The sequence below is a fragment of the Micromys minutus genome (assembly GCF_963924665.1).
Source record: "Micromys minutus genome assembly, chromosome: 26".
NCBI classification, from domain to species: domain Eukaryota; kingdom Metazoa; phylum Chordata; class Mammalia; order Rodentia; family Muridae; genus Micromys; species Micromys minutus.
In genome coordinates this window covers 15,848,186-15,872,737 of record NC_137961.1, presented here as the reverse complement: position 1 = coordinate 15,872,737, position 24,552 = coordinate 15,848,186, and the positions used below count along the sequence as shown (strand labels likewise).

Here is a 24,552-nt window from a genome sequence, read left to right as displayed (position 1 = left end):
CCAGCCAAGTCCCTACTGTTTAAGATGCCAGACTTTTTCAAAACATAGATAGCTCAAGAGCAATGTAGAACACAGGAACCTGTGGAGGGCATTTTCTGTTTAAACCAAGAAGGGTGGTCTCATTTTCTAGGCTGCAGGACTTTGATGACCTTGGGGTACAACCCTTGTGAGCAACCCTAAAATTGCTGACACCAAACTCCTGCTGTTTGAGAGTTAATCTTGTTCAGGCCACTTTCATTGACTATCCTGTTTGAGTAGATTACATATGTATTCTTAACACAGTAGCAGTTACCATGTTTTATAATTATTTATGTGTGACAATTTTCACTTGCTTAGGGTTTTGTTTTATTAGTATTTGTATTTTTTTGTTTTTTTAAGATTTATTTATCTATTTTATATATAAGCAGTCAGTGCTCTTAACCACTGAGCCATCTCTCCAGCCCTTGTATTGGTTTTTAACAGATGAAAAAAGTTCTGTTTCCAGGCACAGCAACAACTGAGGCTAATTAGAAAGGGTTACCTGGGAGGCAGAAGCAACTCAAAGATAGCTGTGAGTCTGCGGTCAGCCTGGTCTACACACTGAGGTCCGGGCTTCATGGTTAGCCTCTGTCTTAGTAGATGGGAGGAGGACACAGAGCATGTATGTAATCCTGGCATCCTAGCTGTTGAGCCAGTGTAAGCACATAGTAGATGCTTGATAAATATCTTGACAGGAACAAAACAGTGCAAAAATGTACGTGATGACATTAAGACTAATCAACTAACACTGGACGGGCAAAATATAAAACCAAACCAGTCTATGCATTAAAAAAGGGGGAAATATCAAAATATGGACAGTGATTGTTTGAATTACAGGTTGTGGTATGACATGTTTTATGCATTTGCCCGTGTTTTTCTTTGGTGGTGGGGGTAGGGTAGGGAGGGGGGTTGAGGCAGGCTCTTACATAGCTGATGCAGGCCTCTCATTCCATGGACAGCTGAGAATGACCTTGAACTCCTGATCCCCTACATCCCCAGAACCACCACAGCTTCCTCAGTGGAGAAATCCACTCTGTTGGGCTTTATATATGAATAAGAACAACAACATGTAAACAAAATGAAGCTGGAAGGATGGCTCAGCGGTTGAGAGCACTTGCTGCCTCTCTATTGGATGTGTTCTGTTTGCTGCACCCACGTTGAGTGGCTGACTACCTCCAGCTCCCCCCGATTTGATGCTCTTTTCTGGCCTGTGGGAAGCCCTCCACGCACACGACATATAATCATATAATCATGAAAAAAATATAATCACAAAAAAGAAATAGATCTTTAAAAGGGGTAGGCATTGTCGAGATGGTTTAGTGTGGTTACCAAGCCTTAAAAACATGAACTCTATTTACACTATCTACATGGTGGAAGGAGACACACACACACACACACACACACACACACACACACACACACACTGATAATTTTTATTTGTTTTGGTAGAAAGGGGATTCTTTGATGAGGAACCCAATATCAGAATTTTTTTAAAAAATGCTAGTATATTGATCTGAAAACTATGAGAAAACTTCTGTTGACATTTAAAAAAGCAACAACAAAACTAAAGCAGAACTAGAGAGACGTCTCAGTGGTTAAGAGCACTGACTGCTCTTCCAATCCCAGCACCCACATGGTGGCTCACAACCATCTGTAATGGAATCTGATGCCCTCTTCTGTCAAGCAGGCATCCATGCAAATATATGCACTCATAGACACAAAATACTTAGAAATGAACACAGAATGGGGCTCTTGTGACAAGTTAGCCCGATTCTTGGCATGAGGAATGACAAGCTTTAACCAAGGCTATGGAAGACTCAGAGGCGGAACAAGGCACAACTCTTTACAATGTAGTTGTTAATCAACCAAACGGCAATGAAGATTGGGCTAAAGTTTGGGGAAATGTGCCATTATGTTTTGTACACAATCCAAGTCAATTACAGTCACTGCCACAGAGTAATAAACTAAATCTGCCATGGTGGGAAACCAATTTGACTTAAGGCCAACTTAATAAAAAGTGCTTCTGTGGTCATTAACAGTTCTTGGTACAGGCAGTGAACTTTGTTTTGATTATAGTCTGAACAAAAGTGTACTCAGTGTTCAAAGGCATGTTTTGAAGTCAGAGAATTTGACGAAGAACATGGTTTCATGTATTCTCAGTTCCTCTTTTTTCCCCTTCTTTTTCTTTTTTTATACAGGCATCCTACCCAGGCCCCAAACTCACTGTAGTTGAGGATGACTTAGAATTCTTTTTAAAAATTTTTTAAATTAAAAAGTTTTTTTTTTTTTTTTAAACAGGCTAGAGTGGTGGCTCACAACCATCTGTAATAGGATCTGATGTCCTCTTCTGGTGTGTCTGGAGATAGTGACAGTGTACTCACATAAAGTAAATAAATATTTACAAAACAATGTTTTTTAACTATGTGCATGTGTGGGTACCAGTGAAAGCCACAGGGGTTGGGCCTCCTCTGTTGCTGGACTTTGCTACTTTGAGGATTCTTCTTTTTCCCACCCTTTATCACCGCCCCCCCCACACACACTTTCTCCTCCTAACACTAGGTAAGAGGTAAAGGATAGAAGAGGGAGAGAGGGAGGGAAGGAGAGGAAGGGATGGAAGGGAGGGAGGGAGGGAGAGAGAGAGAGAGAGAGAGAGAGAGAGAGAGAGAGAGAGAGAGAGAGAGCCCTGAATCTAATTTTTTCCCTATGTTTCTTCTTTGACCTCAGCTACTAACAAACCACAACCAACCTCCCTAAATCACCAACACCTGTTGAGGTTGTGCTATGTATTGTGATGGTAAATGCTGGCCCCCAAGTCTGGTTGGCCTCAGGAACAAGGAGGTCCTCACATACACCAAGTGAAGATGTGTAACCTTGCTCCATAGTTTAGAACTACTGGTTGAATAAAGATGCCTTTGGCCTGTAGCTGGGCCTCCTACCTCTGAAGAGAGGTAGGAGGGGTTTCAGTTGAGGTCTGAGGCACAGTCCATGAAGAGGAGACAGAGAAGGTGGAGAAGATGCTGTGGGGAAAGGGATCAGGAAAACTCGCCATGAGGGCTGGCCAGGCCTACTAAGAGTGGTCTAGGCAGAACATGGCCAATAACACTGGGATTATTGACAGAAAAGAAGACATAATAGCACAGAAGGTAGATATCTGCCAAGCTCAAGTGCTTCAAAGGCTTACTATAAACAGAAGTTTTGTGTCTTTTATCTGGGAACCGAATGATCTAAGGTGAGGTAGAAACCTTGATTGAGATTAAATACTTACTACAACAAAGAACTGTCTCCAACCCCCCCCCCCACTTTGCCTCTGTGAGACCTAACATGTATAACCTATGAAAGGTTTCCAGAATTCCAAATGTCACACAATCACAGAAACTATCTACAGCTGGCAAAATCACGCCTCTGCTAGAGCAGGAGGCAAATCATAGTCAGCTGCTGTGGACAGTATGAAGCAGCTCCACATCCTTACATCTGGGATGTAAACAAAAGTACATTTTTCTAATATTTGTTTTTCAAAGAAACTAAAATCCCAGAATTCACAAAAGGTCACTACACACCCCTTGGAGCTGGAATTACAGGTGGCTGTGAACCACCTGATGTGCATGCTGAAAGCTGACCTAGCTAGGGTCCTCTGAGAAGGCAACAAGTGCTCTTTTTTTTTTTTTTTTTTTTTTTAATTGAAAATGGTTTTTCATACAACATACTCTGGTTGTGGTTTCCTCTCCCCCACCTCCTTGGAAATCACCCCCACTTCCCCACTGAACTAAGTCTACATCCTCTTTTTCTCTCCTTCATTGGAGCCCAAACAGTTGTTCTTAACCACTGAGCCATCTCTCCAGCTATCTTTTGAGTTCTTTATATTTTCGATCCTCTCAGATGCTGGTATTTGGGTGCCACTATGCTTGCAGAATATTCAATTAATAATAGTTGTGTAACAACGTATCATTTGTAGTATAATGTCAGTTTTATTGTATTTTAAACTATTGCATTTAAATATTTAAATTAGCACATATTAATTAAATATATAATGGGTTTCAATATGGTATGTACATAATGTATTTCAACATAGTTGCCTCCTGCTGCTACCGCCTTTTGTCTCCTGCCCCTGTGGGCCTCTTTTTTTGTCTTCCGAGCTTCTCCATCTCATCCAGTACTATCTTACCATTTAACCACTGACCCATCTCTCCAGCCCCTACTGCAATTCTAAATTCTCCACAGGCAAAAAGGCTTTGGCTTGATTCCTAGCTGAGAGGCTACTTTTCTTTCTCAGGTTCACAACTTTTTCTTTTTGCCTTGTTTCCGACCTCACTGTGTAGAGTGGACTGGCTTTGAACACTTGACACTTGCCGTCTCAGCCTCCTTAGTACTGGCGTTACAGATGACAGAGGCAAGTCAGCTTTTACAATGGTCAAGGGACTATCAATGGGGTTAAAGCAGGTAACAAAACAAAGGAGTCCTGCCCTCTTGGGCTTTTAGAGTGTTGTGAGAGACAACAAAGGCAAATGATATATTATTACCAACTATTTAAAAAGAAAGAAAAAACAAAAGGGAAGAAATTAAATTCTCTCTCTCTCTTTTCCTTCTTTCTCCACCAGGTAACAAAACAAAGGAGTCCTGCCCTCTTGGGCTTTTAGAGTGTTGTGAGAGACAACAAAGGCAAATGATATATTATTACCAACTATTTAAAAAGAAAGAAAAAACAAAAGGGAAGAAATTAAATTCTCTCTCTCTCTTTTCCTTCTTTCTCCACCCTCTCCTCCCCCTCTATCCTTTGTGGTTGATAATGGAGGCATAACCTGTTGCATCTCTCAGAGCATCTTTGTTTTCCTGTTGAAGGTGTGGTATCCATTCAGGGCCACGCTGGGAAGTCTCTGGAATGTGTGTGGGTGAATAGTGGGCATTCAGGTATGGCGTGCGGTTCCAAGTGTCAACAGGGCCCTTGTAGAGGGGGTCTCTGGGGTAGCGGGATGTAATGTCAGCCGCTTCTTTGAAAAGCAGGCACCCATCCCTTTTGGCGTTCTGGAGTCTGAGGGTGGACGCTGGAGAGGGCAGCCAGATCACCAATGTGCAAGGCCACAGCGACACCTGGCTCTGCTCTGAGTGGCGGCATCCTTCCTCTGCGGAGTGGTGGAGCTCTGCGGGGGGCGTGGCCGCTTGCCGGGGGCGTGGCATCAGGGTCGAAGGGCATGGGAAGCGGGTGTCATGGCGACCTCCATGCTGGGTTCAGTCCACGGCCCAAGGCCATTCGGTTTGGCCAGCCTGTTCCGTCGCCGGCCGCCTCGGGATGCGTGGGGACGTGTGCGGCGGCTGCCGGGGCCCTCGGCAGTCTGGCGTAGCGTGGCGGCGGCCAGCGGGCCAGACATCCCCGGTTCCCACCTCTACTGCCTGGAGCTGCTGAGGTGAGCGGCCGCGCGCCGGGGACATCCCCGAGATTCCTGAGCCTGTGGAACGCGGAGTGCTGAACCCCGAGCCTGGGGCTGCGTCCTCCCGGCCCCGCGTTCCGCTGGGCTCCGTGCGGGTGCTCGGAGGAGGCCTCAGGCCTGTTCACGTGGTAATGGAATCTTGGCGGGATTTCTTCCTCAGCTCAACACATCACTCTGCCTGAACCCTAATTTTAAGGGATCCTACAACCTTTGCATGCACAGCACTTTTTATTCATGGACAGATAGTGACTTTTAACACCGTTAACTGACGTTGGGCTGTGTGCTCTGCACTATTAAAAGTAGTCCATGGGGGCTGCGGAGTTTTAGGCCCGTTGGTAGGATGCTTGCCTAGCGCGCTTTGGCTAAATACATCTCACAAGACCTGGCACACTCGCCTTTGACTCATCCTCTTAGGAGGTACTGGCCGGAGGTTCCGGTTTGACTACAAAGCAACCTCAAAACTAAAAAATTGTTTACAAAAATAAAGTCCAAAGCAATGTATTTTTAACACTCCTTACAAGTTGTGATTTGCATCAAGGGATTTTAAGAGAGCGTTTAGGAGCTGGAGAGATGGGTTAGTGGTTAAGAGCACAGACTGCTCTGGAGGACCCAGGTTTGATTCCCTGCACCCACACGAGATCTAAATGCCTTCTGGCCTTCTTGGGCACTAGGTAGGCATGCCGTGCATAGACGAGTTGTAGGCAAAACATTCATACACATAAAAATAAATACAATTTTTATTATGTGGGTTTTTTCTATTTCACATGTATGAGTGTTTTGCCTGCATGTATGAACTGTACCTGCCTAGTGCCACTGATCAAATTCCCTGGAACTGTTACAAGCCAGTGTGATTCCAATGTGGGAAATCATACAAGGCCCCCCTGGAAGAACAGCTAGAGCTCTTGATAGTCAGCCATCTCTCCAGCCTCAGGATCTGGTTTTAAAACGCCTGTTCTCAAGGGCTTCTAAGTGTTACTAAAGTAACTAAAATCACCTTGGATTTGACTAGGGAAGTAAATCTGAGAAATGCAGTTGCTCCCGTGTTTGCCAAGTGTTTTGGGTTCCTCCCACTCCGAGCAAGTACCGAGTGTACAAGTTTTGGCTGTCACCCTGCCATGCTTGGTTGCTGTGCTCCTCATGGTCCTGGAGGCCGAACTCAGAGCCTGGTGATGCTCGGACAAGCTGTGCCCCACCGAGCTGTATGACAGCCATTATAGTCCTAGACACCTCCAGTGTTTTCTAGAGCTGCCCTTGAGATCGTGAAGTTGTAAACTTGAGGTCTCTTGTTGTGGCCTCCCAAGTATACGCCACACCCATTCTCTGGATACTCAGATTTCTGAAGACGTTCTTTCGAGTCTTGTTCCTGGTATTCCTTTGACAATGAGTCTTTCCATTCTTTGAATCTTTGCTTTATGTTCAAGATGTCGTTAGCTTTTTTTATATTTTCTCTGGCCCCAGCTTGGAACATCATTCTTTCAAAAAATGCCTGGAGGACTTAGGAACCAATGTTCGTTTTCAGGTAGCTGTAGTACTTGTTGATGCTGGGGGTGTGAGGACTATTTGCTTTTCTAGGCTCTTTTAGCACATGCAGAAGTACATACACTCATTGCTTGTTTGTGTAACAGTGTAGCTGTCCTAGAACTCACTCTGTAGTCTGCCTCTGCCTCCTTAGTGCAGGGATTAAAGGCATCCGTCATTCTGCTTGCTTGTAGATCTTATTTCTGCATCTTTCAATGTATATGTAATAAAAACGTACTTAGATTATTTTCTTTATATCTGCCTGTCTTCATTGTTACTTTGAGACAGTTTCACGTCCAGGCTAGCCTGAACTCCTGATGTTCCCACCTTCAGTTCTGAACTGCTAGGATTATAGCACGCATCACCATACCCCGCTTTGCTTTCTTCTTTTGTAACTCATTTCAATTCTTACTAAAAGCAAAATGTTCTGAAGCGATTATAGTGCTTTGTAAATAAAAACAAAATAATGAAGATTTCCTTTTTTAATGTGCTTGGGATGAGAAGCAGGTATTTTTTTGATAGAGAAATAGTTATATAACTCATGAACGTGATCCAAAACTTCATTGTTTCTAGTTGGCTTTGTCGGTATTTTGTGTGCTGCTTGGAAAGTGAAGACTAACTACCTTTTCTTTCTTTTTTTTTGTTTCTGTTTGTTGTAGGAAACAGGATTATGAAAGTTACTTGTGTTCCTTACTGTTCCCTGCAGAGTGCCAAAGGTCTGCTTCTGCACTGCGGGCCTTCAATGTGGAACTGGCTCAGGCTGGTATTAAAATACCTTAAAATATTATGACAAGATGGTTGTGGGGTGTGTTTAATACTGAACAGTAGAGAAATAGAATACTCCATGTTAGGCGTACTTAAAGTCACTGCTAGTGGTTTCTTTCTCATGCTAGCTTGAAAAAGATACTACTCGGGCTTGGTTAGTATCAAGAAATAAAACTAGTTGATGATTTAATATTTCTGGAAATGGTATTCTGGATTTTTAAGTTTTTCTGAGTGAGTTTCAGATTTGTGTTTGGCATTGTCCGTTAATTGAGTGAACTAATGAAGCTTTATTGCTTTCACCAGTTTCACACCTTGTGTGTTATACAGACAACTGGGAAAAGTTGAAGACTTAATGTGCAGTTGAGTGGACTATAGAGTATAAGAGATCCTGGCAGACCCTGACTGCTTTTGTCTCAGAATTACAGAGGAAGGGCAGAGCCTTCTTTTTCTTTGAGTGGGCAGAACACAGGAAGATACGGGACAGGTTTGAAATGGGGGTGGAAATGGAGGAATTTTAGCCAATGCTTGGTCTTCTCCGGACAGCAGCAGATAGGTCGGATACTGGAAGTGAGGACCAGGGAAGCATGGGGTCTTGAATAGAATGGCACATGCGTGGAAACCACAGTGCATTATAAACACACGAGTGAGCTCAGTTTCTGTGTAGGCTAGGCTGTTGCCTCTGCTAGTGCCAAGCAGTCTGCACCTCCTGGTAGCTCACCGTGGCCTTGACTGCCACCTTCTGTCTCCCAGTGAGTTCGTCCTCTTCCTTAGCTAAACCTTTTTCTCCTGCCTGGAAGTCTCAAAGCTGGCAGTTCCTCAGGGACACTGGGAAGTCTCAAAGCTGGCAATTCCTCAGGGACACTGAGGCACCTGCACTGGTATAATCATTCTTGTGTTGTGTGTTGCTTTGCTACCCCACCAAAGCTCCAGTTACAGGCCGTGCTATCAGCTCTCACCCAGCTTCCTGTGAATCCACAGATAAAAGACACACACACACACACACACACACACACACACACAGTTCATTTTCAACTTGCTTTCTTGGCATAATTGCAGGGCATTATTAAAATCCTGTGGCTAGTGTGCCCTTACCAATACTTTTAGCTCTGCACCTCCTACCTGCCCTAAACTTTTGCACAGCTACATCTAGCCCCTGCTAAACACCCTGGACCACCCACACGTAGGAGCAGCCTATGGCTGGTCAACTTTTCACCAGAAGCATTTTGAACTCTCCTCTCTTCCTTTGCATCTGTCTGCTTGCCTTCAGGGACTGGAAGGCCCGCCCATCCCTTCCACCTATCAACTGGCCCATGGCTTCTTTACTGACAGATTAACAACCAATTGGGGAGCAGGACTGTAGTGTCAGCACTACCCCTACATTCTTGTTTGTTGTTTTGGTTTTTGATACAGGGTCGCACTATGTATATCCCTGGCTTTCTTAGAACTCACGGTGTAGACCAGGCTACCCTACAACTCACAGAGATCCACTTGCCTCTGCCCCCCAAGTGCTGAGAGTAAATGGTACGTACTATGCCAAGCCTGTGCAATCGTCACTATGAGTAGGAAAGTCTTTCTTGGCTTATCATTTTTTAAAAAAAGATCTATTTAAAAAGTTTGTGTATATGAGTGTTTTGCCTGTATGTATGTATATACACTAAATGTGTGCCTGGTGCCCATGGGGGTCAGTAGAGGGTGTTAGAGCTACTGGGACTGGGCTCACAAATGATTGTGAGCCACCACATTGGTGTTTAGAATCAAACACCTCTGCAGGCACTAAGTGCTCTTAACTGCTGAGTCATCCTTGCAGCCTGCTGACTCACCAGTTCTGATGGGGAAACATATGGCTGATTACCCTCCTACAGTTGATGCTGAATAATTGAAGTTAGTCTCCAAAAAAAGGCAAGATGCAGATTTGGGATCCACAGTACAGGAGCAGTTAAGGCCTGGTTTTGTGTCTCACCTGCAGCTGAGTGTACTTAGCTGTGTGTGTCTGTTACAAAAAATGCTTCTGACCACGTGAATGAAGAATACTCACACTTGACATAAGCAAGAATCGCAGCAGTCCAAATACTGCAGAGGTCCTCACGGGAAATGAAGCAGGTTTGGAGACAGAGCGGCCTGAAGAGCGTGGCTTGTTTGCGTGTTTGCTTGTTTGTTTTGTTTGAGATGGGCTCTCATGTAACCCAGATGGGCTTTAAACTTGTTACACAGCTGAGGGCCTTGGTCCTCTGGTGTTCACCTGTCACGTGCTGAGGTTACAGGTAGTGCTACTGCCCAGCTCAATAACACAGCTGTTATTGTTAGCGTTCATTTTATTATGTTTTGTGTATAAGTGTTTGCCTGTGTGTACGTCTGTGTACCATGTGTGCAGCTGGTGCCTGTGCAGGCCACAAGAAGATACTGGCTCTCCTGGAACTGCATTTACAGATGGCTGTGAGCCACCATCTGGGTGCTGGGAATTGCCAGGGGTGGGGGCTGTGGTGGGGGATGTGCAGGAGGAGCAGCCAGTTCTCAGCTGCTGAAGGATCGCTCCAGCCTCAAGAAACAACCGATAAAGCAGTGAGATGCACTCACTTCACAACCTGCCAATCCCTGGACCAAAATATGGCTGGAAGGAGTGAGCTGACTCCGGAGCTCTCCTCTGACCTCCACAGTTAACTTAGACATGGTCTTACTCTGTAGCCAGGCTAGCCTGGACCTTACTACGTAGCCCAGGTTGGCCTCAAGCTATATTATATATTATGCCAATAAAAGATATTGGTTAGTAGCATCAAGGGAAATGTGCATTCAGTCAGCTTATACTTGGTGTTGGCTCTGAAAAATGAAGTCACGTATTGACCACCATAGTAATGGTCTAGGAAGGTTGGATTAACCCAGAGGGCCCCCCATAATAAGTTGGTTTTCAAACAGTGGGGTTTCCATACATGGACAGGCATGCACTGTACCATTGAGCTATGTCTCTAACCTAAAGGTTTTAAACTCTGTTTACAGGTTAAGGACTCAGTCTCTGAGAAAACAATTGGACTGATGCGCATGCAGTTCTGGAAAAAAGCTGTGGAGGACATGTACTGTGACAACCCTCCACACCAGCCTGTGGCCATTGAACTCTGGAAGGCAAGAGGACAAAATGATTTATAAACATATATGTGTATACACTTTTAATATAGAACGGTTTTATTTGTGCCTACTTGTTGGATGTGACTCAGGGAGTGCTGATGGTAGTGCGGTCTGCCCTGAATATTCCTGGGCTCCTTTAGTGTTCTGAGCTGTTTTCTCAGGCATATTAGTAACATGCCTTGCTGCAGCAAAAGCAACTTAAGGAAGGGGGGGTTCATTTTGGCTTACGTTCCCAGGGGTACAGTCCACCTTGGCAGGGCAAGTGCAGCTTTAGGAAAGCAAAGAAAATGAGTCAGGGCTTCCCAATCAAGCCCTGAGCTTGAGTTTAATCCTTGCAAACTCAACTGAGTTTCCTCCTTCAGACTGGGCTGTGGGTGTGTCTGGAACATTGTCTTGATTGATGATTTAAGAGGGCCAGCTCAATGTGGGCAGTCCCATCCCTAGGCAGGTGCTCCTGCGCTGTATAAGAAAGCCAGCTGAGCAGAAGCCAGTGAGCAAACCAACAGGCACTATTCCTCTGGTTTCTGCTTCAAGTTCCAGCTTGTGTTACTGCCTTGACCTGCCTTATTGGTGGAATTACTGCGATCTGGAAGTGTAGCCAACTAAACCTTTAGTTTCTTTCAGAGTATTTTATTATCACAGCACCAGAACGCAAACTAGAACAACGCTTGAGCTGTAGCCTCAGTCTGATTAGTCATTACCGAGTGTCTCTCTTCTCTTGTATTCTATACTTTGTCTCTCCTTTTCCCTCTCTTAATGTGTTCATAAGTACACACATGTGTCTGTATGTATGTGCATACATGTAAATATTTACATATATGTATGTGCATATATGTAAATATATACATATATATTTACACAAATAATTTTTTTCTAACTCATTGTGTTAAATCATTTCCATAAAGTATTTTGGAATTTCCTGAGAATGGGGATTTTTCAGCTGAGTGTAGTGTATAATGCTCACTAATGCTCGCTCTAATCCCAATGCTTGGGAGGCACGGCAGGGGACTAGAAGTTACAGTCCAGCCCCTGTGGACACTTTCTTAAGAAGTATAATCAACCCTAACTTGTCTTTTCCTCTCTGGACACTCTTTTGGGTTTGCCTAATAATTTGTCATTAGATATAGGTTATGGATTCTTGGCTGGAGTGTTTAACAGGAAATGCATCCTGCAAGTGTCACTTCTAGAAGGACACTTGTACACCCACTTTTGTTGGCTTGTCTGTCTATCATACATACATCCTTCTGTCATCTATGTATCTATCTATCTAAGAGAGATATATTATTTATTTATTAGTTTTTTCCAACATGGTTTCTCTGGGTGGCCCTTGCTGTTATGAAGCTCACGCTGTAGACCAGACTGGCTTTGAACTCAGCTTTGTTGCCTCTGCCTCCCAAGTGCTGGGATCAAAGGCGTGAGCCATCACCCCAGCTGTAATTATATTTTAATATAAAAAATAAAAAGAGCCTAACATTCAGAGCGAGAAAAGGAGAGAAAGTAGACTGTGGTGTGTGTCAGGGCAGCAGGAAGAACGGGTAGGGAGTTAAGTCTTGTCACAGGAAATGACCTGGCACGCTTGTCTGGGATAAATGCTTGTCTTCTGATGCCTTTTTAGCGTCGATGCCTAGCTGATGAGGTGTAACAAGTGTGTCTTACCTACTTTGCACTGTACTTTGTTCATATCTAGAGAAGGCATTTCCAGTACCTTCTAAGTGTATAACACTCTTGTTTTTTTAGGCTGTCAAGAGACATAACCTAACTAAAAGATGGCTCATGAGAATCATCGATGAAAGAGTAAGTTGGAGTTGTCCAAGTCTTCATTAAATCCTTTCCCTTCCTAGTCCTTAGGTTAATTATTCATGGAGGACACGTTGTGTGTGCGTAGTAATCTTTTGGAGGAAGGAGAGTTAGAGAACAAAGGTGTTTTTCTACCGTCCATCCCCACATGCTTGTCTCTTCCTCTGCCTCTCTCCCTCAGCACCAAGCATGTGCTGCCTGTGCTTCTGAAGTACTGGGATTAAAGGCGTGCTGTCACCACCTGCTACGTCTGTATCTTAAATGGCCTGAGCTGGGCACATGGCTCAGTGGTAGTAATGATGTGAATGGCACAATAAGAAAAAGAGATAAGTTAAAATTCCTTAAAAGTGCAAAAGGTTGGAAACCCAGAGAGAACGGGAAACCTGCTGTCACGTATCTGAGAGGGGCTGAACGTGTGAGATATATCGGGAACTCTGAACTGAGCAGCAGAAGCCCACAGCACGTCAGCAGAGAAGATACACGCATGACCAGCTAGACCCTGAGGAAGTGCAGCCCTGTGCCTGCGGGGTTTGTGCATTCATGATATTCCTGAGCCTTATTTCATGAGGTGATTTATAAGCACCAAGATAGAAGACTTTGATGGGGCAATTATTTTTGCTTTTTGAGACAGGGTCTCATGTAGCCCTGTCTGGCCTGGCATTTATATAGAACTTTTAAAAGTTAGCAAGTAGTACTCTTAACCCCGAGTCATCATCCAGTCCTTGTTCTCTCTCTCTCCATATATATATATATATATATATATATATATATATATATATATACACACACACACACACACACACTATTATATGTAATTATAATATAGAATAAATATATCAATTATATAATTTAAAATATGTCTTTTTAAAAATTATTTTAAAAAATATTTATTATATATGTGAGTACACTGTAGCTGTCTTCAGACACACCAGAAGAGGGCATCAGATCCCATTACAGATGGTTGTGAGCCACCACATGGTTGCTGGGATTTGAACTCAGGACCTCTGGAGGAGCAGTCATTGCTCTTAACCACTGTGCCATCTCCCAGCCCTTAAATTATTTAAATATTTATTTATTTAGATTGTGTGTGTGTGCTATATGTATATAGTTGCTTCTTGGAAGCCAGAAGAGAGTGTCAGATCCCCTGGAGCTGGAGTTACAGGTATTTGTGAGCTACCTCATATGAGTGCTGGGAACTGAAGTCAAGCAAGTCCTCTGGAAGAGCAGCATGTGTTCTTAACCACTGGGCTTTCTCTTCAACCTGCCAAGCTATATAATCTTTATTATTCACTGAACAAATCTGTTAAGTGATATTCCTATTTATTTTAGGCAAAAAACCAAAAGCACTTTTTGGACTGGAGAGATTGGCTCATGGTTAAGAACACTGGCTGCTCTTACCGAGGACCCAGGTTCGATTCCCTCCCAGCCACTTGGCAGCTCACATTTGTCCGTGACTACAGTTCTAGGCCTCTGAGACCCTCACACAGACACCTGTGCAGGCAAAATACCAATGAATATAAAATGAAAGTAAATTATACTTAAAGACTTTGTATTATAAAATAATAATTTAGTAATCTTCATTTGCATTTTCTTTGACTACAGGAAAAAAATCTGGATGACAAAGCGTACCGCAGTATCCAGGAACTTGAAAATTATGCTGAGAACACGCAGAGCTCCCTGCTCTACCTGACACTGGAGGTGCTGGGTGAGCTGCTTGTCCGCTTCCAACCTCAGATTGCACTTTTAATTTCTGTGTTGTCCATGCAGTAACATGTCCTCTTTGAGACGGGGTTTCATTGTGTGGTCTAGACTGGCCGCAAACTAGAGGCAATCCTCCTGCTTCAGCCTCTCTAAGCGCTGTGACTACAAGCACACACTTAGTTTTTTTGAAACACGGTCTTATGCCAGACAACTCAATATGCAGACCAGGGTGTTCCTGAACTCATGGAATCCACCCACCTGTCTCTTAAGTCTGGACCGGAGGGTGTGGCTGCTAGCCAGCGTGTATCCACGTGCTCGGGCTCTCAGAAGCAGTAGGTGCCTCCCGGGAGCACTCTGGGTAAAAGCTGGTGGTGCCATGGCTTTACCTTTCCTACAGTACCTCCTTCAGTTCCTCCCTGTCAGGAATTCTGTCAGAAATAGAATAGCACTTTCCTGGTGTCTTGCTTCAGGCTGGTGGTATCTTACTGTAAGGAGGAGATTACTGGGGCCAAGGACAGTACTATCTCATTTGAAGAGGGTGACCCGTCTTGATGTCACCCTTCAGTGCCTTCCCTGTTGAATGTCCCAGGCTTGTTCTGATGCGCCCTAACAGGAAGGTTATAGGAAAGTGCTCAGAAGGAAGAAATGAAATACTTGTGGCATTTCCCAAAGGCTGATTAAATTCTCGGTGTGCTAAAGTTGGAATTAACAAGTGGAGTTTTCCGGATGTCTGCCAGCAGGAAGATCCTGACACCCAGTTTCCGTCACAAATCCAGTTTCCTGACGTCAAGCAGGATGAATACTTTGCCTGGGTTCAGATGATGTCTTGTATTATATGTCTTGATTTGTTCTGCTTTGAGGACAGTAGAGCAACCCTGTTTGGTTTCTGTGGTTCTAGGCGTGAAGGATCTTCATGCAGATCATGCTGCAAGCCATATTGGAAAGGCACAAGGCATTGTCACATGCTTGAGAGCAACACCCTATCACAGTAGCAGGAGAAAGGTGTTCCTGCCCATGGATGTCTGTGTGCAGGTGAGGCTGTTACCAGCTGATTCCCCTGGGGACACCAGGAGGAGGTTGCTCTTTGTTTTGTTTAGTTTGTTATATCACCGTTTGGAAGGTGTGTACATCATTTAGAGAGAACCTTATGTATCAAGCATGTAGTGTCTGGAGGAGTACTTACTGTGATAAGAGGCCTGCCCAGCATGTACCATCCGTTCAAGTAGTTCTAGTAACCTCACCTAGGCCTGTCTGCTATTTTATTTTATTGGTCGTAATAATTTTTGGTTGATTTTGTTTTGGGAAGGACAGGTCTCTGGTTGCTCAAGCTGAACTTGAACTCTTGAATCTCTTTGTAGCTGAGGATGACCTTGAATTTCTGATCCTCCTGCCTCCACCTCTTAAGTTCGGGCATTACAGGCATTAGCTGCCTCACCCAGCTGGAAGATGTATTTTTAAAATGTATTATCATAGGGCTGGAGAGACCGCTCAGCACTTAAGAGCACTGACTATTCTTCCAGAGGTCCTGAGTTCAAATCCTAGCAATGACATGGGGGCTCACAACCATCTGTAATGGGATCTGATGCCCTCTTCTGGTGTGTCTGAAGATAGCTACAGTGTGCTCACATACATAAAATAAATCAATAAATCTTTAAAAGAATGTTTATCAGAGCCAGGCAGTGGTGGTGCAGGCCTTTAATTCCAGCACTTGGGAGGCAGAAGCAGGCAGGATTGAGGCCAACATGGTCTATAGAGCAAGTTCTGGGGCAGTCAGGTCTACACAGAGATCCTGTCTTGAAAAACTATAAAGGTGATGGTGGGGATTTGAGTGAGGTTTCTTACTGTCTGCCCTTTTAAACTTTTAAAAAGATTTATTTTATTGATGTGATGTGAATGTATATATGCACATGGGTGTCAGTGAAGGCCAGAGAGAGTCTCAGGTCCCCTGGGCAGGGGTTTCTGAGACACCAGATGTGGGTGCTGGGAATGGAGCCTGGTCTGTTCCCTGCTGAGAATAGTCCTCTGCGAGAGCAGCATGTTTTCTTTTAATGTTTTTCTGTTATGCTTTCTTTTGCATCTCTTACATCACACACACTGGACTTAGAAGTTGTCGTTAGAGAAACTGAACTAGTAGAGTAAATATATATCCTAAAGGGATTATGACATTGGCTTGCCTCATGTCCGGTACATGCCTGCGCACTGGGGAAACTGAGGACCTGGTCACTCCCATGGCTGGTTGCCTCATCCGTCCCAGCCTGGTACTGGAGAGCCTGGGGGATTCCTGGAGAGCTGCAGGTCTTAGTGCACATTTGAAGTCAGCGGCTCTGGCTGCCAGTGTCAGCAAAGCATGGTAGCACTCATCAGCAACAGTGGCAGATGTGTATGCCAGCAAGGAGCAAAGGTGACAGGCAAAACAGCACAATGTTTCCTTCAAACATCTGGGAGACATCTTTGCTCCCTCAGATAATCCTTCCAGGAAGTACCCTCAGAGACCCACCTACAAGTATATTTCTTAGTTGGTTATATAGTCAGTCAAGTTGACAAGGAAGATTGCCTCTCACACACAAATACACACACTATTTAAAAATTAGCCTTTATCCTATATATGCTGTCTACCTGTCTGTTTTTAAAGTCATACTGATTCTGAATGTGCTTATAGGTTCCTAACGTCATATTTTCACAGCATGGAGTTTCACAAGAGGACTTTCTAAGGAGGAACCAAGATAAAAATGTGAGAGATGTGGTGTATGACATTGCCAGCCAGGCACACTTGCACCTGACGCATGTGAGTAGCCTTTGCCCAGTCACTTAGGCAGTTCCCACCACTAGGTAGGGCTGTGTCTGTGGCCTGCTGTGGACTTACGGACACTGTAGCAGTTCTGTAGTGTGCTGTGGATTCCTTCCTTGGCCGTCTTTATTCCATTGCTCATTGGACCCCCAGGGTTTATCTCATGGAGTGCTGAAACCTTTTCCTACTCTAGACAAACCCCTTCCTCCCTCAGCTGATGGACACACACCCTGAGCTTTCTCATGTGGGCTCCTCCGCTCATCCACAGAACATGTCTGCCTTCCACGCCTGCCTGTCTCTCCTTCCTGCATTCTCAGTCGCTCCTTTATTTATGTTCTGGCTGGGCTGCTGCTGGCTGGGTTTGCGGCTGCTCCCGACTTCTAGTTCTGTCCTGTTGACTGCATGCTCTGCTCTTGTTACCTCAGAGGGAGGGCCTGTCACCCGGCCTTGTTCCTCCCGTTCTGATGTGTCCTAACCACCCAGTGACACAGTAGCTGGGAAGGGGTCCCAGCTGATCCAAACCAAACAGTCTTTTGATTCTCACTCTTAACTCTCTTTGACCTTTCCACCGAGAAATTTATTTTCCCATTTGAGTTTCCCATGGCTCCTAAACTGATGTTCACCTGAGTCCATTTTTGTTCTTTAAGAGTTTTTTCCTCAGCAGGGGTTTGGTGGGAGAAGGGGGATAAGAGAGGATAATGGGGGAAGGAAGACTATGACCTAAGTACGTTGTGCGTGTGTGTGTGTGTGTGTGTGTGTGTGTGTGTGTGTGTGTATGAAACTGTGAAAGAACAAATTTTTTTTGAAACAGGGTTTCATGGTATAGTCCTGAATAGTCTGGAACTCACTGTGTAGCTAGCCTCAGATTCAGAGATTTGGCTACCTCTTCCCAGTTCTAGCCTCTCTCCTTAGAGACTGATAGAGTAACCTAAACTGAGAATTACAATTTCCAAGTGTTTTATTAATTTACTTGTGGTTGGGCGTAAAGGTGCATGCCTTTAATCCTGAAGACAGGTGGATCTCTGAGGCTGCCCTGGTCTACAGAGAGAGCTCCAGAAAAACCCTGTCTCAAAAGAACTTAAAAAAAAAAAAAACCTACAAAATTTTAAAAGAAAATAATAATTTAAAATTTATATTTGTTGTGTTGGGGGTTGGCCTCGGGGTCTTCCCTGTGCTAGGAAAGACACTGCTGACTAGCATTCAGTCTCTAAGGCAAGTAGCCAGGACTGAAAGCTACTGGTTTATTGGTTGCATAAAATGCACTCCTAAAAACCAGGTTTAGGGCAGTGGCTTGAAGAACCATCATGGTGCTCTGGAGGCTTCTGAGAAGCACAAGAACACGGAGGGCGGTGTGCACGCTCCAGAAGCCAGAGCCTGGGGTAATCTAATTCTGCCCTTACTGTGATTAGAACCCGCCAGGCCTCAGGGTCCACATGGACAAGACCATCTCACCTCCTAGCTCACGGTATTCTTTGATAAATGAGCTAGCATATAAAGAGTTAGTAGTAGCGCCTGCCACATAGTAGGTGCACTGTAAGTTTCTGTCACCAGCAAGCAGAGCTGTGACATTAGCACTGCAGTGGAGAGCTTGCAGAGGTGGGGTTTGCCTTTGGTTTTCTGAGACAGGGATTTGCTATTTAGTGTTAGGAACTTTCATTGGCGGCTACGCTGGCATGCTGAGATGACAGTGCCTGCTACCGTGCCTGGCCCTGTCTCATCACATCTGGCCACACACAGCTTAGTCCTGAGCACCTGACTGGGGCTTCCCAGGAACTAAGAAATGACAGACACCAAAGAAACAGTAGAGACACTTAGAGAAGAGCGAGAATCAGGTGGTCAGGGCTCACCTGGAGACTCACCAGGAGGAAGGCTTAGCCAGAGGTTTAAACATCTGCACCGTGTCAATATTGGAACACAGACCAGGGAAAGCTTTGTCATTCCCGTGGGTCTGAGGTGCTGCTGGGAGGGCTGGGCATGGCTGTGCTTCTGTTAATGACACCCAGGACTTCCTACAAGTGAGCTTTATTTCCAAAAAGGGAAAGGTGTGTGTGTGTGTGCCAGCAACCACAGTGGCATTTGATAATTGACTGTGACAAGATGGCAAGGAGAACGTGTTCACACGCAGAGCTCACTAGTGCCAGGAAGTGCAAGACAGTGTGTGGTCTGCTTAGTGCTCATCGTTGTCCTGGTTATAATGCAATCTGAGGTGGGTGACAGTTAGGGACGTGGGCTGCTGGAGAAATGTGCAGGATAGTGACTTTGGAAGTGAGTTGGAGTCACCGAGTACGAGGTTACTATTAAAGCTGTAAGTCTAGATGCTGTAGCTCAAGGAGAGTAAGTACCTCAGGATGAGGACGGGAGGCCACCGTTCATCAGCTAGGAGTCAGCGACCTCATAGGAAGAAGCTAAAGGGAAGAACAGGGAGGCCCCGTCCTGAGAGCAGAGAGAAAATGTGCTGCAGAGAGGCTGAGAAAGGTGACCATGGTGCAGAGAACCGTGGACGGCTGCGGAGCGATCTGAGGATGCTGTCGGTGCAAAACCAGCGTGTAGTCAGGAAGTACTGTCCCTAGTGTAGCAGACAGTGCAGTCTCTATTACAGACAGAGGTGGGAAACGGTCGGTCTGGCAAATGCAGGATGGCGCCAGCCGGAGTGAACCAGGTGGTTCGGAGCGAGAGCGGGGGGGGGGGGGGGGGGGGGGTCAGGCCTGAGATACAAATACAAAGACGTTTGCATTGCAGGGAGAATAGCTGACGCCTGATCATAGGATTCCATCGGGATGGAGTGAGATGGGAATGAGTCGGACAGAGGCAGACGCACTAGAGAGGGTCACCTGTGCATCTAAACAGGAGACGGCGTAGGCTGGGAAGTGGTGGGTCCTGACTTGCTGCAGTTAGTGTCAAGTGTGTAAGGAAGGGAGTTGGGAAGTGCCACAGCTAAGCCAGAAGTGAAAGGAGCTTTGATAGGACAGTTGTTTGCTAAATCTAAGACACTCTGGAGCTAGCCTCGGGCAGGAGAGATGAGCTGTTTTCTTGCTTTTGTGAGAGGCCTTTGTCAAGTCTTTATACTGCCACTGCTGCTTCGAGCTCACCCTCAGAGGGAGACTGTTTCTGAAGCGTTCCAACCAGTGTCTTTCCTCCTCCCTTTAAGGCGAGGTCCTTCCACAGAAGCGTTCCTGCGGAAGCATTTCCTGCTTTTCTTCAGACGGTGAGTGCGTCCGTGGAGAAGGCTGGGTGACTGAGCAGACTGGGGCCGTTCCTCATGTCCCCTCACGGGCCCAGAGTACTTCTCTTGGTTCTCTTTCCCTACCTCGTGGTGACTTGGTTAGTCTGTGATGGCACACGTGCTTCCTGTGATGTGGTCGACACAATCTCTGCAGCCAGCCTACCTTGTCTGAGCCTCTCTCTAGCCTCCATGTTCCTCAGTTATATTCAGTAAAATGACAATTACAGAAGCCACCTTGTCAGAGTGTCTCCATGGTAACCTGACCATGTAGTGTCAGTTCACAGGGTATTGCTGAGCTGGCTGTGTTGAAATAACCTGGAAACATTGTTTATAAAGTGCCTTCCAGGCTGGAGAGATAGCTCAGTGGTTAAGAGCACTCACTGCTCTTCCAGAGGTGCTGAGTTCAAGTCCCAGTAACCACACGGTGGCTCACAACCATCTGTAATGAGATCTGATGCCCTCTCCTGGTGTGTCTGAAGACAGCAACACTGTACTCATGCATAAAATAAATATTCTTAAAAAGGTGGCTTCCAGGGCTCAAATTCCCATCGTGTGAGATAGCTCAGCAGATAAAGGTGTTTCTTACATAATCCTGTCAGTCTGAGTTCAGCCCCCAGAAGGTTCGCAGAGGTAGGAAAGGGACTCCACAAAATTCCTTAGCTGTGGGGTCAGGGAGGTGCCAGGGAGCGAAGGTGTTTGTTGTGCCGTGTTGATCTGGAGCTCGGGGTGTACGGAGAAGAGAACTGACTCGAGTGAAGAACTCCACACTGTGTAACACACAATGAAATCCATCCAGAATGAGGGAAAGACGAAGGCTTCATTCATTCTTGTTTGACACGGCCCAGGAGGGCGCTGTGGATGTTGTCCGAGAAGGGCTTGGGGACCTCAGGATCATGGAGCGCAGATGCAAACTTAAGCGAGTTTTGGTGTTAGAGAATGGCTCTTAAGGGCGAGCAAGTAGCTTGGTTGGTTGCCTGACTAGCCAGCCAGCCTTCATGAGCTGGTGTGGTCCTGCATGTTGTGAGGAAGGCCAGTGCCTGGGCAGTAGAGGTAGGAGGAAATTACACCAGTTAGCCAAACAACAGACGCCCAAAATTAAAGAATACTGTGCAAGTCCGTCTTTTCTTACTCCCTGTGTGATAGGTAGGGTGGCTTTTATAGGGACCTGTGATTAGTCTTTTTGTCCAAAAATCTTGTTTTCTAGCAAGAACAAAGAGACTCTTAAACTTCAAAACACAGTTTTTTAAAAGGTCAACTTGAGGGGCTGGAGAGATGCTCAGAGGTTGAGAGCATTTGCTGCTCTTGCAGAGGACCTGAGTTTAATTTCCAGCCCCCACATCAGGCAGCAAGGGATCAGATGCCCTCCCTGCCACTGCGGGTGCTCTGTGGTGCTCCGTAAATACATACAGCTTTCAAACTGAACAGGCAGCTTGGGCTTCATGCCACACTGCATTTGGAGATGTCTCACTTTCCTTAATTAGTTTTTCTGTTTGTGGTGGCACACACTGTAATCCCTCAGCTCCAGAAGCTGAGGGAAGGTGATTGTGTAAATGAGGCCAGCCTGGGCTCCTGCTGATACGTAATAAGACGATTACAAAAGAAGAGCAGGCAGTTACTTTGTGGTCTTTGGTATCAAACTCAGGCTCTAGAGCCTCAGAAGCAGAAGCACAGTTCTCCAGTGTGTAAGCCGTGGGCAAACATGATATACACGGTCAACAGAGGTCCAGGGCTCACAGCGCTGGCTTTAATATATATATATTATATATATATTATATACATATACATATACATACATACATATACATTCTGTTCCGTGTGCTTCTGGGGAGTTGTCTTTGTTTTCTCTCTTTGAAAGCTCTCGTTTTGGGGTACAGTAATGCAGTGGGTAAGAACACCACAGCTCTTCTAGAGTGTCCGAGTTCAGTTCCCAGCACCCAGGTCAGGCAGCTCATAACTGCCTGTGGCTCCAGCTGCAGTCTTTAAAGGAATTTCAACTTGGCCGGATATGGTGGTACACAGCTTCAGTCCTGGCTTAGTGGAGCAAAGGCAGGAGGATCTCTGTGAATTCAAGCCCAGCCTGGTCTATATAATGAGTTCTAAGCCAGCTGGGACTCCAATATTCTCCTGTCTGGGAAAGAAAACATGTTTTTCTCATTTTGTAATGTTGCCTCAGGAAACTAAAATAGCTTTAATACCTGTACTTTTTCTTTGGAACAAGATCTTACTTACTATGTAGCCCAGGTGGGTCTCCATTTCACCATTTAGCACAGGCTGGCCTCAAATTCGTGGAGATTCATCTGCTCTAACTTTCTGAGTGTGGGGACTGCAGGTGTGACCATTGTGCCAAGCTGTGCTTTTTTCTTCTTAGGAAATAGGATCATCTTATGATCTAGTGACCACTGTTCTTCTTTTCCAGGTTTCTCTAGAAGATTATTTAAAGAAGATCCAGCGAGTGGACTTTGATATATTCCATCCGTCTTTACAGCAGAAGAATTGGTTACTTCCATTATCTTTGTATATTCGATCATGGAGAAAAAGATACTAAAGTGATTTTATGTTGCTGATACAGATTTACTTTTAGTTTATTTGTTTTAAAAAAAGTGTGGCCTGGGGGTTCTTTTTTAGAAACAGTAAGAGCTAAGGTGTGTGTGTGTGTGTGTGTGTGTGTGTGTGTGCGTGCGCGCGCGCGCGCGTGCGTGCGGGGGCCCCCCCCACCCCGTGTATTTTTGTCAAGAACTGGAGTCACAGGAGGTGGTAAGCCAGCTGATGTTGATACAGGAACTTCTGTAAGTTCTTAACCACTAAGCCAGACCTGGAAACTTTTTCCTTGAGGAGAAAGGCACTCACGAGTCTCACAGAACAACTGTGGCGCTTCAGTAGGACTGGGGTACTAAAGGGGCTGCTGGGCCATGGGGGGGGGGGGATAATTTTAGGGCATGAAAATGAACTTTAATTCGAAGTGGTTGTTCAGGGCTGTATAACCCTAATGCTAACCAAAAATCTATCCATAGTGATGAGAAAACCCCGAGTTTAAGATTAAGCAGCTGCTCATCACAGTTGGAGCCATATTTAACTTCATTTCTGGGTAGTTCCACTTACTTACTAACCCCAGCTCACTGAGCCACGCCACAGTCCCCGGCATTGCCCCCGAGTCGGCAGAACTGTGCTGGTATAAATCAGACTAACGGCATTGCATTGAGCAGCCAGCAAGAGGCTGTGCATTGTGTTTGTGTTTTGTTCTTTTGAAACAGGATTTTGCTTTGTCTCACCTAGAACTTGCCAGGTAGACTAGGCTGGCCCTGAACTACTAGAACCTCTGCTTCCTGAACGGGATCAAACCACCACACCTGGCAGGAAATGTGCATTTTCAATTTTATTTATTTACTTATTTTGTTTTTTTCTGAGAGAGTGTTTCTCTGTGTAGCCTTGGCTGTCCTGGAACTTGCTCTGTAGCCGAGGCTAGCCTCGGATCAGAGCTCCACTTACTTCTGCCTCCAAAGTTTCAGTAGGCAAGTGGCTAAATCTTAGATTATAAAATACTAGTTGCCCGGATTAAAAGTATCCACATGGCTGCTCTCTAGCAGGTCTGGACTATGAGTGAGACAGCCTGTGACCAGGTTTGTCACAGGTCTTTTTCCTGCTTTTTCCGGGCTCTTATTGCTCCCTCCTTTTCCGGGGTACTTGGCAGGTGACTTTAGCCTTTGTTTTAGCTATGAGTTAGTATCTACTTTAATTAGTAACAGTTTAAAATAATAGTTTTCTAAATAACATCCAAACAGAACTTTTCGAGGGCAGGGCTACACGGCTTGCCTCATCTTAGCCTTCCCAGTGCCTGGAGAGCCTCCTGACTGACAGCAGCAGGGGTCACTGCGTGGGTGAGGGAGTGTCCAGTGTGCTGTGTCAGCAAGTGTGGCTGGTTCTGGTCCTGCGAGGGCATCCTCTTGGCTGTCTCCAGGGAGTCTTCTAGCTCGTCCTCAGAGGCAAGACATGGAGACGGGACTCACTTGTTGGGGTGCTGCAGGAGCGTGGGTTGAAGAGTTCCCAAGTCTTTGTTAGCCTGTGGCCAGTGTTTGAGATAAAATTGCAGCAAATCAACTGCTGAAGATTTCGACTCCTGCCTAAGGGTCTTAAAAAGAGCTGAGACACTCAGCTGGGTCACCGGGTCCGTAGCGGCTCAGCAGACACTGGACCTTATTTGAAGT

General features: G+C 45.4%; 1 protein-coding gene across 4 annotated transcripts; it reads left to right on the top strand.

Moving 5' to 3' along the window:
* The first annotated feature begins 5,207 nt into the window (after positions 1 to 5,207).
* Positions 5,208 to 22,914, top strand: NDUFAF6 (NADH:ubiquinone oxidoreductase complex assembly factor 6). 4 transcript variants are annotated; one of them, XM_080938571.1, is made up of 9 exons: positions 5,208 to 5,417; positions 7,619 to 7,718; positions 10,716 to 10,838; positions 12,579 to 12,635; positions 14,241 to 14,343; positions 15,238 to 15,371; positions 17,023 to 17,124; positions 20,276 to 20,332; positions 22,780 to 22,914. In XM_080938571.1, exons 1-9 carry the CDS (start codon positions 5,221 to 5,223, stop codon positions 22,786 to 22,788), a joined length of 882 nt encoding a protein of 293 aa, XP_080794697.1. In that variant the 5' UTR covers positions 5,208 to 5,220; the 3' UTR covers positions 22,789 to 22,914. The 4 variants fall into 4 exon arrangements, with proteins under 4 accessions (XP_080794697.1, XP_080794696.1, XP_080794698.1 ...); XM_080938570.1 differs by having other exon boundaries at positions 22,767 to 22,914; XM_080938572.1 differs by having other exon boundaries at positions 5,287 to 5,417; positions 7,619 to 7,722; positions 22,767 to 22,914.
* The last annotated feature ends 1,638 nt before the right edge of the window (positions 22,915 to 24,552 follow it).